A 19887-nucleotide genomic window follows, 5' to 3' on the forward strand; every position below is an offset into this window, starting at 1 on the left:
ACAGGTGAGTCTCTGTATCTGATGTGTATAGGACCACAATGCAAGTTCTCAGAGAAGTCTGAAGCTGGTATTCTCCCTTGCTACAAATTACATTCCTCAGGTTTTTTTGAAAGCATTTTCCAAAATATATGGTTTTTCATGGTTATTTTTGGACAGATATGAATAATAGATATTTTCTTCTATTTTCAGCTTCTTTGTAATACTGGCCATGCTGAAGAAAAGTTAGGTTTTACCTATGACAGCATCATAATATGGTAAGTAGTAAAGAGCACTGGAGCAATGCTAGGGAATGTCAGTTGTTCTGGTGTAATTAAATAAACTTCATTTGTACTTTTAAACTAATATTTTGTATTTGTAACATGTTTGAAATTTCATAATGCAAGGATATAATCTGCAAATATTTTTATGAGTAAAATCAAAATTACATTGTTTACTTTTGGGCAAACCTAGACAAACCCTCCAAGTTAGAAGTGTAGATTTCTTCATTCTATTCCTCACAGATTTAAAAATACTTCTAAATATTTCAGTACTTGTAGAAAGACCTTCTAATAAAAAAGAACATCTACATCTACAAACATGTACATCTACAAAATACAGAGCATACTGTTGATACAGAATCAGGATCTAAAGATCACTATTTTATGTTGTGTTTGTACGTATATGTCCATGTAGCACTGCTTTCCCTGCTACTGACATGCCCTGTGTATGTATTTTAGGTGGAATTTCTATCTGTTTTGTGGCCATTTCTGACTGTCAAATGTATATGCTTGTTTCAACACAGAAATTTGTAAATTTGTCTTGAAGATCAGCACTGGTGACAAAAGCAAATAAGATCTAATATTTAATGCATTTCTGTGTTCTTTCAGGTTAGATCTCACTTAAGGAAAAAAGCTTAGGAAACCTAGTTGCTCTTTGAGCAAAATGTTGGGAAATCTTACATAATGTTTTCTTAGCTAAAACTGTTCTTTATCTTTTTGACTAGCTGTATGTTTTCATTGCATAGGTTAAGATAGTGACATGTCTGCTTTTTCTTTTGACTGTTGAATAGCATTATAGTCTTGTCCTTTGTAGTGGTTTCACTGTGCCAGTTCTTTAACTGGTCTACGGCTTCCTTGTGAGGGGAAGGGAAGCAGTAGGCATGATCTCTTCTTTCCATTGGCCCAGTGACAGAACCCAAGGGAATGGCCTGAAGTTGTGTCAGGGGAGGTTTGTGTTGGATATCTGGAAAAGATTCTTTACCCAGAGGGTGATTAGGCAGTGGAAGAGGCTCCCCAGGGCAGTGGTCACATCCCCAAACTTGACAGAGTTCAAGAAGTGTTTGGACAACTTTCTTAGGCATGTGGCGTGACCCTTGGAATTGTCCTGTGCAGAGACAGGAGTTTGGCTCAAAGATCCTTGGAATCAAGAATACACCTGGTATCAGTGCAGGCTGGGGCTTGAACTGATTGAGAGCAGCTGTGCTGAGGACCTGGGGGTGCTGCTGGATGAGAGGAAAGCATATTCATATTACAGGAAAGATGGTCTTGAAACAATTCCCTACTCAGTACTGAAAGTAATAATCAGTTTGTCTTTATTGCAAATGATAGCATCCTTTCTACTTTGTCTTGGTGTCACCTGGGAGTAGGCTTCCTTTACAGTGACTTACCCAGGCCAGGTATTGACCAAAAGATGCTGAAGATTTTTTGTCTTGGAGTGGCTGATTGCCATGTACAGCAACCCTAGGATAAGGAAAGAAAAAAATAATTCCTTTGTAGAAATAGAAGTTCAGTCTCATTGGCTGAAGTATTTACATTCTTAGATGTCCTGTGAAAAATCCTACTAGTAAATGTCACTTGAAGGTTGAGGATTCCCACCCCACCCGGCATGTCATTGAGGAAGAGAGACGAATCTCTTGAGGGCCTTCAAAAAGACAGTGTGCTACTTTGTGCTTGCTCATTCCATTTCTAGAGTTCTTCTATACCTCATTTCTTCTTACCTACCTTATTCTACCTCTTAATTTTCTTGGGCTAATATTGAGCTCAGCTGTTTTGTCAAATAACAAGCTGTGTACAGGTTTTTGTTCTACGTCATTTCATGGATGTACAAGCTGTTACTTGGGGGAAAAATTCTTTTGTGGCTTTTTAAAATTAATAGATTGACTACATCGGCTGACCAGGATGAGGACTTGCCTTCTAGGTTGCACATGAGAAGACCTGAAAGTCAGAAAATTAGTTCAGAATATTTGTTTTTAAAAATAATACTTTTTTTTTCATCTTAAATGCATGAGTAGTAGCTACATGTCAGATGGTGAAGTATACCTGCTGCCTGATAGTTGTTTATCCCTCTTGTTTTCTTCATTGTAGTCTGAGGTTAGCTTTACTAAATGAAGCAAAAGAGGTGCGAGCAGCAGGATTGCGAGCCCTCCGCTATCTAATTCGAGACTCCAGTATTCTCCAGAAGGTGCTAAAGTTGAAAGTGGATTATTTGATAGCCAGGTAATTTTCTTCTCTCTTCTTGATGTAAATTGTAAAGTTCTAAATTACTTGCTTTTTCATGGTTAAGACAGGAGAGAAGTGTTCTCATAGTCTCTTATGTTCCTGGTAAGTAGTTTTATAAAATACATTTTTCTTCAACAAAATATTTAATCACACTAGCTTATTCAAATAAAATGCCATCCTAATACATAATATATTACAAGTAATCCAAAGAATTTCTTATTTTAATCATGAATGCCATTAACTATAAATTAATAAGGTTGAAGTATTAAGTAATTTTCATGTCTTAAGTTTTTGCATGGGAGTTGTATGATTCTTTGTATTTTGGCAGCGCTGTGGGGCCTCCAGTACAAAGTCAGAGCTAAAAAGTAGTCGATGTCCAAGAATTTGTAGTCTAAATATTATCAATGACACAACAGACGAATACTGAAGGGCAAACCAGCAGTGAGATAGTACAATCAGCATGATGAATAGATGTAAATAATATCATTTCTAGTGCTTCCTGTAATGAAATATTTTATTTAATATACTGATACTGATTTGTGTGTGAATTCCTGTTTATAAATACACACATGTAGTTTTAGTGTGCTATTTAATTCTTTTGGAGCAAAACAACTTTCCTAATGTGGGAACACACAAAGTGTATTGATGTGAAACATTACAAGTACTTGGTATAATCTCATTTTGAAATCACAAAGGCAGCTAGCTTGGAAAATAATTGTTGAAGCATTATGCCATTTTGTATTTGAGAGCATTCTTCTGACTTAATTGTAATGAAAATAGCTGAGAAAATACAAACCAAAGCTAGCTGATGTATCATAACAAGTGTATTTGCTGAAAAGTGTAGTTTTTAAAACACAAGTCAGTTCTTTTTCTTTTGTGCTGATATGCATAAATATTAACATGAGTTGTTAAAGCAGTTAAGTTTCTGTTGTTAAAAACAAAATTGTTTTTTTAATTTATTTTAGGTGCATTGACATACAGCAGAGTAATGAAGTAGAAAGAACACAAGCACTTCGATTAGTCAGAAAGGTAAAATCTCCAATATATATAGTTGTATCTGCTGTGCCACTCAGTTGTGATGACTCCTGGATGTCTCTATCAACAGTGCTTTTTCACGGTCTCTAATACCTTGCTTTATCTTAATCATGTAATACAGCTCATAATTTAAAAGAAAAATGTAGTGAACATAGTTGATTTTACAGTTTTGCCATTTAGAATCTCAAGTTCGCTAGAAAAATCTTGCTTACTGGGCAAGGTTTGGAAACACTTATCAAAGAGTGAATGCAAAGGCATGCAAACAACATTAAGTTTCAATATTGAAATTATGACGACTTCATTGTATTGTTTGTTTAAGCACCTGTGAGTGAGAGATTGGGAGGTTTTCTGCCATGTGAGAAATGAGACAAATTTTCACTGAAGTAATCATTCAGGGAATGCTTATCGACTTACTGCTTTATTTGTGGCAATTGATGCTGTCCATGTAGGATTTTGTCTCAGATACTCAATAGAACATGGTTAATCTGTGATGGTTAATGTACTGTGTACCCATGGATGTGAGATTTTAAAAATATAGTAGCTGCATTTTTAAGTTCATCGTAGAGAAATTAGCATATAGAGGTACCAAATCTATTCAGAGAACATCTGAATATCCTGCCTTTGTGCTGGACTTCACTCTTTTTTATTGTTCTTTTACTCTTACAAAAACTACCAAATACTGAAGTCAAGTTTGAAGTAGTTGAAGAATAGTTCCCCAGGAGCACTGTCTGTGTTAAATCTCTTTCTGTATTTTAAATCTATCTAAATATGTTTTCTGTCTTACAGAAGCTACAACGTGTTTGATTAACAATTGTGCCAAAAAAGAGAGTTTTAAATATTAAACTCGGCTACCTCCAAACCCAAATAAGCAAAAAACAAACAAATAAACCCCACTATAAAGGAACAGATCCCTGAGGAAGTTGCACTTTTTAAAAAATTCTTGGCAAATCTACTTTGAAATAAGAGCTCCAGTGTAGACACAATAACATAAATTGGAAGAAGGAAACACATCCATAGCTGGTTTTATTTGTGTCAGAAATTTGTCCTCATTATTTCTGGGCTTTTTTGAGCATTTCCTACTTGAGCAAAAACTTCTGTCTTGCTTGGAAGATGAGACATCAAGAGAAACAAATTCATTAGTTTCATCTGAATAAATGATGGTCAGAGAGAAATATCAAAGAAATCATACAGCTGACCTTTGGTGTTTTTTTCCCTCCATCATGGTGAAAGGGTATTGGCGCATAGCAGGTGTGTGCATCAAATCCACAGCTGTGCAGCCATGTTTATGGTTCCTTAATGCTGAGAACTCTGTTGATGGAAAGCCTTTTCTAGCATCCTTTGCTACTTACCTATATAACATTCTGTTTTCTTGAAAGACAGTGTCAGACCAACAAAAAGCCACCCAGCCTACTACCACTGAAGTTAATAGCTTTCTCATGTGCTGTCTAGGTGTCTTGGTTTAGGGCAAATTTGGGATAAAACCTCCAAAGGGTCCCCCCCCCGGAAAGCAAACCAAAGCAGCCCCTCCCCCAGCCAGTTCAGGAAGAAATTTCCTCAGAGAGAAGTGGAAGAAACCTGTTTATTCAACAGGCAAAGCACACAAAAGTGAGCAGTACTGAACAACAACACCTCCCACTGCTCTGAAGAGATGACAAATTCAGAGAATCTCTCTCCTGTGGGTGGTAGTTCAGCTCAGTCTGCTGTAAGTCCCTCCGGTGCTGGAAATGCTGCTGCCCAGGCCAGGCCCTGGTGGGCCACAGATGCAGGCTCCTGGTGCTCCCCTGGGTCCCTAGTCCAGAGCAGGTTCAAATAATTCCAGGGGAAAAAAAAAAAAACTTTCTGGGGAACTTCTCTGCCTCAGTTAGTCAAAAACTAAATAAAAGCAAAAGGGAGCTCTCTCCTGCTGTCCACCATGGCAACATAGTCCAGGAGATGAAGTGATGAAACTCCTATCTCTGTATTTTTTAAACAACTGCCTCAGACATTCCACTGCTTCTCCTTACCCCTTCACTCTCAAATCCAGCCTTAAAGGTACAAAAGTTGTTTCTGGGCTAAATAGACAAATGGGACTACAATTCAACATCACAAAATCACCCCAGGACACTGGACCACAGCAGTTAAGCATGAATTGACATAGAACAGTCAGTACTCTCACAAGGAATACTGTGCTTCCTGAGTAGCACATTCTGTATTTTCAGATTGTCTTTTTGCTGCCCTGCTCTTGCCCTTTTTCTACCGCTGTTTTCATGTACTTCAATGTCTCAGACTTAGTGATTTGATTCCAGGATTCCTAAAGGATTATGTACAGGTCTAGAAGGGAACAATGAATGGCAAATAAAATGAAAAAAAGCTAACAAACATATTCAGAAGATAATTTACTATGAAACTGAACTGGGTTTTTCCAGTATGACAGAACTATTGTTTTCAGTTTCAAGATTGGGCTCTTTAACCTCATCTTTGGTAGTAAAAATGTCTGTGAGAATTACATAGATTAAAATTAAAACCTTCTCTTTTCTTCCTTTTCATAGAGAAGAACATCAAAATACAAGATATTATATTTATTTATGAATTTACAAAAGGCAGTCATAAACTTTGTTTTAAAAATATTAGGTTTAAATGGTGTAAGAAGATTTTAAAAAATCTGATTTTTAAACTTGATGTCCAATAATTTTTAAAGGCTGAGTGCTCATTGCCAGTTTTGACTGCTGTTACCTCTACGTTTACTGGTAAAAGCTTTACAATTTAGTAATATCTTCAGCCATGAAAAGGATGGCGTGAAGTTGCTTCGTGAAGCATTTTTCTATCTAGTAGAAGTCAATAAGACTTTTTTTTAATTTAATTGTCCAGATGTTTTCTTTTTAAAGCAGAAGCCAGGGTTAGATGCAATATGTGCCATATTCTTTCTTCCTGTTCTCTGAAGGAGTCTTGAAAGACCAAATTAATAGTCTTTATTATTTATTTCATCCTAGCTACTTGTAAGTGGCTTTCCATTACCTGTCCTTGATCTTAAGAACTGCATTTTGGTACCTAGAGCAGATACAAAGTAAATACAAAAAATTGTTTATTCTACTGATGTGTTTAGAATTGAGTATTACAAGAAACCTTTCCTTCTCATATCTTAAGAACACAGAAGGCAGTGAAGCAGAACAGCTTGTGTTCTCACGAAAAGTACCATGTCAATATCAGTAGCAAACAGGTTGCAGTTTCTAGAGTGGATTGGTGCACCTAATGTATTGCTTATTCTTGTTTCTGCTTGCCAGTGTAAAAGTGAAAGACTGTGTGGGTGGGCAAGAATTTGATTTTCTAAGTCTTATCTTAAAGCTTTCTGTTTTGTTGGCATTAACATTGTGTATAACAAGAAGCTTCTCAAAAACATGTGTTTAAAGATCAGTTTGTTAAAACTCTTCCAATGTTTTGGTCATAATGGTTCATCCCCTCTCATTTTAACATCTTTGCAAAAAAAGTAAAAAACCAATCGTCTTTGCACAAATACCTATAACACATCAAAGGGAGATATAGAATGAATACAGGACAAAATGTTTTTGGCAGAATTATGAAGATAAGCCTTGTTTTGTTGAAGACAAAAAAGATGATAAGCAGAAGCATAGGAAACTACCCTTAAATTTTAGGTGTTTGATGGGTATTGAGTATTTTTTTATGTCTCATTTTTATTTATTAATGGAGAAAAAAAGGTGACATGGCTGAGTGGGCTATGAAAGATTGCACTATTCCCTTTTTAGGCAGCCAGATAAAAACCTGCTTCCTCCTTAGGAATACATCTGTTTAGTGATATTCTTGCTCCAGAAGGATATATGCATTTAATATTCACACATTGAAAAATGTGAACAAGTAGTTGCCATTATAATGAAAGCCTAACTTGGGGGACAGTGAAGAGTTGGTGGTAATGGTTGTTCAGGAGTGGCTTTCCTTGCCTTTAATATATGTTGCTCCTTAATCTGGCATGAATTCTGAGTGTTCCAAACTAACAGCTGAGGCTTTCTGTGGTGTAGAATGTCCTTAATAGAAGATGAGTTTGAAGTCTGCTCTGTGACATTGGATAATGTTCTTTGTCAATAAAGCTATTCTTGGGGGTAAAAAAAAAGTGATTAAGATAGTCTTAATTCTCACTGCAAAAAGACATATTTTAAATTCTTTCTTATGTAGGTAAAGTATAAAAATAAAAAGCTGAAACAAGAAAAGAATGGTAAAGTATATTGACAAATTGAAATGGAAAATTTTCAAGAGCAACAGAAATAATTGTGAAGATTCACCAGATACAACCAAGTTATAGGTGGACTGGTCTGTCTAACTGTATGTAGGAATCAGTATGCTGGTGAATATGTAAGTGTATGTAGAGAAATGCAAAGAAACCAGAGGGCTTTTTTCTTTCGTTTTTTGGCAGATGATCACTGTGAATGCTTCCTTGTTCCCCAGTTCTATTACTAATTCTTTGATAGCAGTTGGAAATGATGGTCTTCAAGAAAGAGACAGAATGGTTCGAGCATGTATAGCCATTATCTGTGAACTAGGTAAGATGATTTTTTTCATAATTCATGTTTACTTTTGACGTGGTGATCATTCACAGTATTTTTTTAATAAGGAATTAGATGTTAAGTGTTCTTATAGTCAGTTTCGTGGATTTTAGTTATTAGTATGATATAAAACAAAATTACTTAAAATCTATTTATGTATCCTAGGCAAAGGTTTCAGGTTTTCATCTTTCCTTCAAGACTTGACAGTTTTTGGTTTGCCTTAGAAACATTTCTGTACTTCAGATAGTGTTTCTTAAACTAACAGATTTTAAATAGGGAGATTTCCATACACAAGGGACTGACAAATTTAGAAGAGCTCAGACAACTACAAAATGTTTTCCTTTATAAAAACTTTTGGGGTGGGTACTGCATTTATTGGGACAGTGGTTTATACTAGCTCCCTAAAGTTCATTTTTTAAGTTCTTCAAAATCAATCAGTGTGAAAAAACTTCAGCAATTTGTTTTCAAGATTGAAGCTTCTGTTTTAAAGAAATATACTGAAATAAGATTAGAATTTTGTTTATTTTATCTTTGTCAGTTCAGTGAGGCTCATGAAAACTCTTTAAGGGGAAATCCAGAAACCACAACATGGAAAGTTGGTTGGGAATTAAGTTGGGAAATGGCTAGAGACTGAGTGACCGGTATTTTTGTGTATGATAAATTGATTTAAAATTGCAATTCATTGCCAGTGTCGGCCAGTTCCATTAAAAGCTTTATATATGCCTCAGAAGTATTCATGACAAATAAGATCTCCATACTTGAGATGACAAGTTTGTCATATGCCATGAAGCGTTCTATCTTCGATCACTGGCCTAAATGACTCATTTTCCTTTATCTAGCACTTCAAAATCCTGAGGTGGTGGCTCTTCGGGGAGGTTTAAGTACCATTTTGAAAAATGTGATTGACTGTCAGCTAAGCCGAATAAATGAGGCTCTGATAACTACAGTTTTGCACCTCATTAATCATCCAAAGACCCGACAGTATGTGCGAGCAGATGTAGAATTAGAGGTGAGTGCAGTTTTACTTGTTCAGTGACAGAAATTAAACACCGTATTGCTCTTTAAAATGTCTTACTTTCTTCTCAGATTCCCTCTGTGTTAGTGCACAGTGTCTAAAAGATAATGTTTCAGGCTAAGAGCCTAAGGTGTATAAAGCAGAAATAATAAGGCAGTTTGGAGTGGGACTGAGGAAAGGACAAGTGATTAACTGTATTTTCATATAAAAATAATGCATGTCTTTTTTTTTTTTAGCGAATTTTAGCCCCTTACACAGATTTTCACTACAGGCATAATCCAGACACAGCAGAAGGACAACTCAAGTAAGTGTTAGTGCTGCTACTTGTGCTAGCAGTTATGTTCATGGAATTGCAATTAAGATGTACTTCCTTCCAAATATTAGCTGCAATATTATTCCAATAGTAAATTTCTAGAAGTTGGATGTAGTAGGCCAGACTGCAGTTTTCTAAAATATTGTTTAGCATTTAAGATTTAAAAGGGCTTGTTTAGCTTAGAGAGGAGAGGGTTGAGGGAACCCTCTGCTGAATAGCAGCCTTTTTACTGTCTGTGAAAATGCTTTCAAGATGATGTAGCCAAGACTCTTAATGGTCGTGTAAGGTGGGAGGACAAGAAGCAACAGAGACAAATTGAAGCAAGAAAGATTTCAACTTGATATAAGTGGCAGGGGAGATGATTTTATGTGAATCTGGTCAAGAGTTAGAGTAGGTTGTCCAGCGAGTTCCTGCTGCCTCTATTCTTGAGAGTTTCTAGCACCCAGCTGGATAAAACCTTGAGTTTTTTTGCCGATATTCCAAGCTGAATTACAGAAGCTTGTTTATCTCTTAAAACTCTGGACACTGTAAAAGGAGTGTGTGCTGCACACTGCATTTGCCGAGTTCATGCAGAGGGTTTGAACTAGATGACCTTTAAGGTGCCTTCCAACCCAAAACATTCTTTGTTTCTATAACTGGTGACTTTCTGATCTGCTGAGATGGCTTCCAACTTGAATTATTCAGGATTTTTACATTATCAAATGGGATTAGATGCTTAGGTCTGGGTAACTGTATAAGGTCCAAATCTTTCATTTCTGCTGTAGATTTAGTGTCAGTGGAAATGCAGACTGATTAATCTGACCCCTGTAGGTGTTTTTGATGTTATCCTTCTCCTATGGAAACTCCCCTGGAAAAGTAACAATAATTAAAAATTCTAAACCTTTTCTGTGTGTATATACGTTGTGTAAATACACATATACACATATATGCATACATAAAATATTTCTTTTACATTGCATTTTGTCTCCCACCTCAGTTAACTACCATTTAATAATAATACTGTAATAATAATACTCTAGTACTGTTTATTTTGTAATTATTACCTGCATTGTGACATTTGTTGTTTAACGGCAGAGAGGACAGAGAAGCACGATTCCTAGCTAGTAAAATGGGAATAGTGGCAGCATTTCGATCATGGGCAGGTAAGATTTATTTGTTTGAAACTAGATGATTGAAGTGTGAATATACTTTCTAGTATAAATGACACAGGATCTGTCTAATTTCTATCACTAACTTCCTACAGTGCCGCTTAGTGTGTTTTGATCCTGTAAAATTGGAGAATGCAATACGTGGTTTTCTTGAATTCCTGACAAGGCACAGCTTTTCCCCTCTCTGTGTAATATGTCTTGTAAATTACATCTTGATGGTCATTCTTGTGATCTAGTGGATGAAAGGATGTTTAAAGCAATATCATATCATAAGGATTTGCCATTTGAGATGGTTCTGCCACTGTAAATTAAATGTTTTGTTTGTGTTAACAGACATCAGCAAATACTTTAACTGCTTGTACCAGCTGCCATAGCTGAAGACAAATTAGAAATGGACATAGTTTGAAATTTTTCATGTAGAAGAAATTTCTAAATCAAAAAAGGTGTTTTTTTTTTCATTTTACTAAATTCTTTCTCTGTGATATTACAATATGTAAGATTAAGGTACTGCCTTGGGGATTACTTTTTTTTGTCAAGATGTTTCCCTGCAAATTAAAATCAGCTAATATAAACATTTAACAAAATCTGGGGTGGGATTTTTCCAGGCTGTACTTAGACTGTTTTGTGACACTATTTGTTTTATTTTTTAAGTTCTGAAAATGATCACTATGCCACATTTTTAATGTCCAGATATCCTTCAAGTTTCTTGTGTGTTCTCACGTGATTGGAGAGGAAGCATGTGATGACTTTAAGACTTCCATAAAACAGTTTCTTATAGGTGTGTTAATGCATCTTCCTAGACTCAGGCCCTTAGATTTAAGAGCTGTTAGAATTCACCTGAGACTGAAAGGAAATTAATTTGTTAGGTTAAGATATAGCTTCTGGTTGAAATTCCTTACACTTCTGCTCAGTTGATGAAAACCTTTCAGGCTTTAAGAGTTAATCGTTACAGACAGCTTTGTCTTTTTGTTCTTTTTTCCATGTGTATGTTGTTTTCACAAATAACATTTGAGTACTGTTCCCAGTAGGAAGGACAAAAATAGCACAATTTTTAAATGAGGCTATAAAGTTCTGTGATTATGAAGTTTTGTTAAATATTATTGATTGGGAAGGGGATGATATTATAAAGATGAAAATGTTTGATTAGTAATCTTCATGTGTGCTTGTTTTCAAACTGAAATCTAATTTAACGATTTGTCTATTGTCCTTTCTTTTGTTGATGAGGGAATATTATTACGCCTTTAATGTTTTCTAGGTATTATCAGCCTTTGCAAACCTGGAAATTCTGGGATTCAGTCTCTTATTGGGGTACTCTGTATACCAAATATGGAAATCCGGGTAGGTGGTGAATATTCCTGATATAGGAATAATATATAATGTTTTAATTAAGGTATTCTTAATCTTAACTTTTTAACAATTTAATGGTTTGAACAAACACAGACTCCAGTTATGAGACAGCTGTCCTTGAGTTCATTTAACCCCCAAAGTTCAAGTCTGTAATTCTGTTACAAAATTCCTCAGGGAATTTTGGGTTGGGAGGGACAATATGTATGTGTGACAAAGTGAAGGAGAGAAGAGTACATAAATTAATTTTTATTCTATTGACAAATCAAAGGAAATTTACAGTAGCTGCAGTTGAAAGTTTAAAGAATAATTATCAGAGTTGAATTCCAGGTAAATAAAATGTTTCTTCACAAATTAAACTTACTATATAAACTTGATGTTTCCAGATGCAACTGTTCTAAAAATCTGCAAACAACTTACCTGAACTACTATAGCATTCATAGTAACAGCAAGGGACAATTCAAAAGTAAAAAAGCCCCATCTTCTCTTCTCCAGTTTATTTCAGTTTGTGAAAAAAACACTGCAACAAATGCATCAGTGTTAACACTCTAGAAATCTCAAGGTCAGTATTATTAGTGAAAAAAGGGACGATTTTGTAAATCTGTAAAATTCCTGTTGTGTTATGTTTTCTTTGGTAGCGAGGTCTCCTTGAAGTTCTCTACGATATATTTCGCCTTCCTCTCCCTGTTATTGCAGAAGAATTTATTGAGGCACTTCTCAGTGTAGGTAAGTATTTAAAGCAGTCCACATAAGAATTATGTTAAGCTCCTACACAAATTTGAAACCTTTGCTGTCTCCTATGTGTTGTAAATTGCATTAGTGTTAACTGTTTTATCATTGAATGTATTGGGTGCTCTGAAGAACTGTTTAAAATTCTTCATTGCCTGCTAAGTGTTATAAGTTTGATGAAAGATCATCTTAGTTAGGCATTAACACAAAAAACTATAAGGTGGGCACTACAGATTAGACTTCTTTGAACTGTTAGGAGTGCTCAGAATTGTGTATGTGTTAGTAAATACTACAGGAAGGTTATTATTCAGTCTTTTCTATATATTGTCCATCTGTTAGCTGTCCCCATTGTCCTTTGACTTCTGCTTTTTTTGAGGGCAAGTGTAGGCTTTTTCATGTCTTTAAATTTAACCTACTTAGTATTTTACCTTTAGTATTATTCCTTTGTAAACCCAAGAGGATTCTCTGCTTTTTTAAAATGTGTAGATAAATAAATTGTTCTTTGTTGGAAACTTGCTGCTTCTATATAAGGATGCACCTCATAACATTTTAGGTGCTAATGGTATTTTCTGTTAAACATGCTTAATGTGTTTATGAATTGGAAGTATCACTGGTTTTGTTGACACTTAAATACAATCTTTGTCCTGGCTTTCAAGGTACCTTGGCTTTGTTCAGGCCAGTGGATTAGATGACTTATTAGTGATCCCCTCTGACAAAATTTTCTGTAATCTGAAACTACCTGAAATAATATTTGCAGACAAGGATTATTATTTATGTACTGACTGCCTCTAAAATAGTACTGTGAAAGCCAATAATTATAATAGCCATTTGTCCATATTTTCTTGTTCTAGATCCAGGAAGGTTTCAAGACTGCTGGAGACTTTCCGATGGCTTTGTAGCTGCTGAGGCTAAAACTGTCCTACCCCATCGAGCCAGGTCAAGGTGGGGCTTTAATGAACTTAACTTAGTCTAAACCATTCTTCTTGTTCTATTTTGTTGCAGTGTGGACAAAACACTTACTGTTTTCTTGCAGGAACAGTAAGGAATGTACTTCCTAAACAGTTTCTGTATTTTTTTTCTCTTTAGGCCTGATCTCATGGATAATTACTTGGCTTTAGTGCTTTCTGCTTTTATTACCAATGGACTTCTAGAGGTAACTAATGACTTTCTGTTTTAATAGATGCTTATTACTTTTTTCCTGCAAGAGCTCAAGTAAGATGTTGCACATTAAATGTTGTAATATTTTTTTGCTTTTTGAAGGGTCTGGTTGAAGTGATCACAAGTAGCGATGACCATGTATCTGTCAGAGCAACTATTCTTTTGGGAGAGCTTTTGCACATGGTAAGTACTACTCTTTGCAACTACTTGTAAAAAGGTGTTTGCTATTACAACATTTGTATTCCAAGCTTGAAATATGTAGTTTTCATCTGAATAGTGGATTGATTTCACATTGCATCTTCTGACACTTCATATATTAAAACCAGTATTATTCAATAGGAAGACTGTTTGAAAGTATTGGAAGTGCTAGGGATTCTTCTCCCAGGCTGTCTGTAGCTCTGGCTCTCACCAGGACACTTTCTTGCCATAACAGCAGTTAGAGTTTAAGCTGGAACCCTGCAAATGCACCCATCAGTAACTGTGTTTAGGAAAAGGACCATTGGTTATTTGCCAAGTTTTGCTTTTCTTAGAATGATGGTCAGCAATCCTCTGACAGTGTGTTTAGCTTTCTGCCTCACAGGGGAGACAGATGGAAATTTTTTTTGTATTCAGCTTGATGTGCTTTCAGTACTTGATGTTATTCATTCAGGCAGCTCCATCTTGGTGGAGTGCTCCTGCTGCAGGGAAACTTCACCTACATTCTGCTTCTGTGGACCTAAGATAGCTTCTACAGTATCTTTTCTCTCTTAAACTAATCTTGTACTGAGATGAAGATACTGTTTTCATAAATGCTGCAGTGCTACATTTCAGCCTTTGCTTTTTATAATATTATATACTAATTTTCTGGTTTCCTGAATAATTTCAAATGGGAGTGATTGTTAACTCACATTGGAGTATGCTGTAAAGCACAGGTATTTTTTGATTTTCTGAAGAGATGATCTGTTAAATAGATATGACTACTGTTTCTGAAAAACTGAAAAAATAACTATCTGTTTATATAGTGCTTGGAAATGTAAGTTATTTCTTTAACTTCTTGTTCTTTAGTTTCCAAAAATATTTGCAGAGCTATGTATATTTATTAAAAGCAGTTAAATGTCCAGTAACTTAGAATATTATGTTAATTAATCAGGATTTCTTGTAATAATGCTTCAGTAGAAAACATCAGCTTTAATTGGCTTTCTGATTTTAGGGTTTTTTAGTACTTTTATGCACATGACATAAGCACATCTGATGCTTTTCAGGTTTTTGCGTGTTACAACTTAAATTTCAGTGGAAACATTATTTATTATAAAACTCTGAAAGCGTTTAAAGCTAATTCCTAGTGTAATTCAGCTTGATTTGTTAGATCACAGATTCAAAATGGTGTGTGTAATTATGCTCTGACATTAAGCAAAATGTAATTTTGTTGTCATAAATTTGTGAAAATCTTGCTAAAAGCGGTTGATTCTTTAAATGTTGATTCTAAAAAGATGGATGAAATTGTTGTAATAAGTTTTTCTAATGAGTCTTTTATTGTTTATTTAATAGGCAAATACAATTCTTCCTCATTCTCACAGCCATCACTTGCATTGCTTACCAACACTGATGAATATGGCAGCATCCTTTGACATCATGAAAGAGAAAAGACTGTAAGAATTCTGTGTTACATTTGAAAGCATAAAGTTCTGTTACAAAATGCCATCTTATGGGTACTTTACACATTTGAAACTTCCTAATGGAAGAAGTCAAATGATTTCATAAATTCACATCTCTTTAATATGTATTTCTTCAACTTCATGTTCTTAGTTGCTTTTCTTTGTAGAATACAGAGTGTGTTGAGGTTTCTTTCACCTGTAAAAACATATTTGTTAATTACTCTTGCCATTTCTGATCTTTCTTGTCAGATCAGTATTCTGATCAATGTATCGTAATGTTCCGTCTTTCATTGTGTTGTCAGTGATAAATTACAGCATTTTTTCAAACTGCTAGTGTGAAATGATAAATGCTACTTCTAGAGTACTTCCTAAATGTGGAGTCCTCTTCTGTTTTTTAGTTTTGAAGGTTTCATATATGCCAGTGAAAGATTTTGATATGCAGGGACACCGTTCATTTTCAAAAAAAGGCATATCTGAAATTTCAGGGGAGGATATTTCACATGGCCAGAGTGAAAGATGAAAGAAGGGATAAAGAGCAGATGACAGATGCTTGTGCATTACCTGGAATTGTACTTTTTGGCATTTGTGGACATACCTGTTAGAGTAGTATGAATTCCCATTTCTGTTGAAAGAAGGTGATTTTTTTGAAGATTTTTTTTGAGGATCTTGGCATTGGTCAGCACTCTGCACTGTTTTATTGTCTGAATAACTGTAATCTGTGTTACAAATTAAATTTAAATTATTTAGATAAGTGACCAAATACAAAAGTACTTTTTGGAAAATAAAATAAAAGCACTCTTCTACATGACAATTTTTGTATATGGAGAAGAAAGATAGACTTAATTCTTCGTTTTTTAGACTTCCTTATTTTTATTTGCTCGGTAGGTGGATTTTTTTTTCTGCTACCACTCTTTTGTAATTAACTGATTCTAGTCTTGGCTGGCGGCTGTCATTTATGTTACTCCCTATCTTTTCCCAGAAAACTGAAACGTGGTGTTGCTGAACTGTTTAAATATAAGAGCAGGAAGTGTACTACTGATACTCCTGTCACCCTGGAGGGGTGGGGATGAAAATATATGGGAGACAGTTTGTTATTCTAAGTTGTTGCTAGGGCTCTCAACTACCAGTTTCAGTGCAGGATATTGATCTAATTTGACATCTAACAATTGAAATAAACTTTTAATATTCTCTCTGAACTGTGACAAGCATCACTAACTGTAATGCAGCAGAAAAGTTATGAGTAAGGATAATACCTCTGTGCTAGAAACTCTGAAAGTTAATTTTCTGTATAATTGTGATACGACATTGAATCCTACAGATGTATAAAAGTGTGTCTCAAGAAGATAATTTTCTTTGTTTCAGAATTTTTGGTGACTCTTTCTTGAACTTTACTCAGGAGGCAGTGGTCCATTACCAAATGCTTATTATAACTTTTTTTTTTATTAGGCGAGCAAGTGCAGCACTCAACTGCTTAAAACGTTTTCACGAGATGAAGAAGAGAGGCCCTAAACCTTACAGCCTTCATTTAGATCATATTATTCAGAAAGCAATCTCTACACACCAAAAAAGGGATCAGTACCGTGTGCAGAAAGACATCTTTATTTTAAAGGTATTACAAGAATTCATTTTTCAAACCTGAATTTGACATTGTGTTCCGGGACATTGGATCCCACCCCTTAGGCTTCACTCAGTCTAATTCAGAATAATTTGTGTGAGTCTATGTAGTATTATCTTGTTTGTCTTGCAGGTAGTTATTGGAACTTATGGATACTAAATTGCATTTCCAGAAATTGAGGAATGAAATTCTAATAACTTTTAATGCTTTTTGTGACTAGTTACAATTTCTTGCTTTTGTGCTCTTAATGTAATACTGTAACCAAAAAATTTACCTTCGAATGCGCATTACTGTGAAAAACAGTGCTTTTAATAGTTTTGACATGAACATTAAGTATTTCATGTGGCAAGACTGAAAAAGATGATGCAGGGAAACCTTTTGTAATTGTTCATGTCTGTCTTCCAGGATACAGAAGAAGCACTCATCATGAATCTTCGAGACAGCCAAGTTCTCAATCACAAAGAGAACCTGGACTGGAATTGGAATCTAATAGGGACCATACTGAAGGTGAGCTTATAAAGGCCATGATAACATGTTGAAGAAATTGTTTGGGGAAAAGTCTGTTTCACATGTGAGCTTTGACTTTATAATATTCATTCCAGAGTGTATAGAATGATTTGTTTTATTTCTGGAAATTAAGTCTCCTGGGTTTAGTCAGTGCTGCTGTGGGCTCTTTATATACAACCCTTAAACTATATTCAAAACACACAATAGTTAAATTCATAGTTTTTCAAAGAAGCATGTATTAAATGCTATGTGTCTTTATTTGTATAGAAATCAAATTTATAAAATTAGGCATGTTGTCTTTAAAGTTGCTAATACTTCAGACTGCAGAGAGATACTGCTGTGTTCAGATTCATAGCAGATTTTTTTAAAATAATGTGAGCTGAAGGTTATAGAAAGAGATGGGTTCTAGATCAAACATCAGGTGCTTAGATTGAACCATGTATGAAAACTTCATTGAATGTTTTGAACTAATGCAAATACTTCTGTAGCATTGATTTCATGACAAAATTAATTCCTTTTTACATCATAAAGGAAATACCTAATGGGGTGAGGGGCATTGTTTTAAATATATTTAAATATAATAAGTATATTTAATGCACAGATTTTAAGATACTATCTCCTTTTTTAAGCAGAAAATATATTTTTGTTGACTAAGAAATCTTTCTGAGTACTTAATATAGTCTTCAGACCAAAATTGGTCCAAAATGTCATTCTGTGCATCAAAGCCATCCTTCAGCTGAGCAGTATTCTCTTACTGTCTTCTTTTCTGTGTTGTTACAAAGACGGTGAAAGTACAAAAAACGATTAATGGTGACAGTCATAATCAAGACTATGTTGTTTTTTTGAGAAAAGGAAAAGAAACTAAATATTTCTGTGCCTTTTTTTCAGGGACCGATAGAGTTGAAAGAGCAAGAATCTGTCTGGTATAAAGACCTGAATATGTATATGACAGTAGCTTTGCTCCACCAGATTTCACTGTTTACAGACTTTTTTAAATGCCATTATAAGATTTACTAGATAGGTACTAGACAACTGTTACTAGATAACTGTTACTAGTCATAGATACTTTTATCTTTGATTGCATATTAAAGATACTATGAGACAACTGTTTTTCAGAATTTCACTGTAAATTAGTCTGTGTAGTATTTTGACAGTGGAAGCCTTATGTAGCTCACCTCTAATGTGTTTTGGGTTATTTTAAACTGAAATTTATGTCAAGCAGCCAGTTTCTCTTCCATCTCAGAACCTGTCCAGCAATGTATTTTCTAGTGTCCTGTCAAAGAGTTAATGTCTGAGAACTGGGGACTTCTTTGTGAATGAGAAGTGTTGTGTGTTTTCTGGCTTACTCCTAACCATTTCTGTTCCTGTGTAACACCAGCATTAACTGAGATAATGTTACCAGAGTGGTCATCCTTAGTCCTCTAATGAGCAGGATCTAGATCCCAGTGTCTGAAATTTGTTATCTCATGTGGCTGCTCACCTCCCTCTTGTCTGTTGCAGCCTTGTGTCTGTGGAGCATCAGCTCTCTAACCACCTCTTTGTGTGCATCTCAGGTGGTACCTTACTGCCTTTTTCACTTGTTCAGCTTGCTGTCTAAGCTGCTAAAAGAGAGGCAAAAGTGTCAGCCTCATCTGTATCTGGCGCTGTAACTTGGTGTAGTCAGTTTTACTAATCATTAACTAGTGCAGTGTGTGTCTTAATACTGGAATACCAAATGGAAATGTAGAACTGTGTCATGTGGATAGGAAAGAAGAATGTTTGATGCACTTTTTTCCATTCCTGACTCAAAGATATTCACTAGTAGCAACAGAAAGAAATCTGAAACCATAGAGTCAACAGATGGCCATAAAAACAGAGGAAAATGTAATGAAGAAGGGATAGGTTTCTAAAGAGAGTTTTATTTTTCATGTGGTCCTTCTTAATACATCTTACAAAGTATCAATAAGGGAGTTTAAGTACCATTTTATTAAGCAGTGTGTAAGTGATCTGTGACAAAATAATAATTACTTTTAAACCAAATCTGATGAGTATTCAAAACAGCAGCCAAAAATTAGTTATGTTATGCTTACCAAATTTTTTGTTATTTGCAGAAAAGAAGCTAGGCAAAACTGTTTATTTTTCATCAGCTTCTCATAGTTTTTTTGTTTTCATTAGAAGTGTGGTCTTGTCCGGGTAGCGTGTGACCAACATTACCTGTCCTTCTCTAGAAAACTAATAAACAGTTCTTGTAGCAGGTGGTGTGGGTTTTTCAGTAAAATAATGTCTTTTTTAAGATGTAACATTAGGTGCAAGACAGCTTTCTAATTATTAGGTAAATACAGCTGATAGAAATTAGTGAATTTTACTGGCTAATCAAGGACTGATGTAGACTTTTCATATA

At 35.1% G+C, this 19887-nt stretch overlaps 1 protein-coding gene across 2 annotated transcripts in view; it reads left to right on the forward strand.

Annotated features, from left to right (window-relative positions):
- RICTOR (RPTOR independent companion of MTOR complex 2) overlaps positions 1-19887 on the forward strand; it is a 75424-nt gene that overhangs the window by 25715 nt on the left and 29822 nt on the right. For both annotated transcript variants that reach the window (XM_062513731.1, XM_062513732.1), the window contains exons 4-18: positions 190-254; positions 2343-2474; positions 3443-3506; positions 7915-8041; positions 8884-9053; positions 9296-9363; positions 10447-10514; positions 11776-11858; positions 12503-12590; positions 13445-13535; positions 13680-13746; positions 13854-13934; positions 15279-15379; positions 16832-16994; positions 17406-17507. In XM_062513731.1, the coding sequence (XP_062369715.1) occupies positions 190-254; positions 2343-2474; positions 3443-3506; positions 7915-8041; positions 8884-9053; positions 9296-9363; positions 10447-10514; positions 11776-11858; positions 12503-12590; positions 13445-13535; positions 13680-13746; positions 13854-13934; positions 15279-15379; positions 16832-16994; positions 17406-17507 (1470 nt within the window). The remainder of the gene's footprint in view (positions 1-189; positions 255-2342; positions 2475-3442; positions 3507-7914; positions 8042-8883; positions 9054-9295; positions 9364-10446; positions 10515-11775; positions 11859-12502; positions 12591-13444; positions 13536-13679; positions 13747-13853; positions 13935-15278; positions 15380-16831; positions 16995-17405; positions 17508-19887) is intronic.

Source organism: Cinclus cinclus, chromosome Z (assembly GCF_963662255.1).
Source record: "Cinclus cinclus chromosome Z, bCinCin1.1, whole genome shotgun sequence".
NCBI classification, from domain to species: Eukaryota; Metazoa; Chordata; class Aves; order Passeriformes; family Cinclidae; genus Cinclus; species Cinclus cinclus.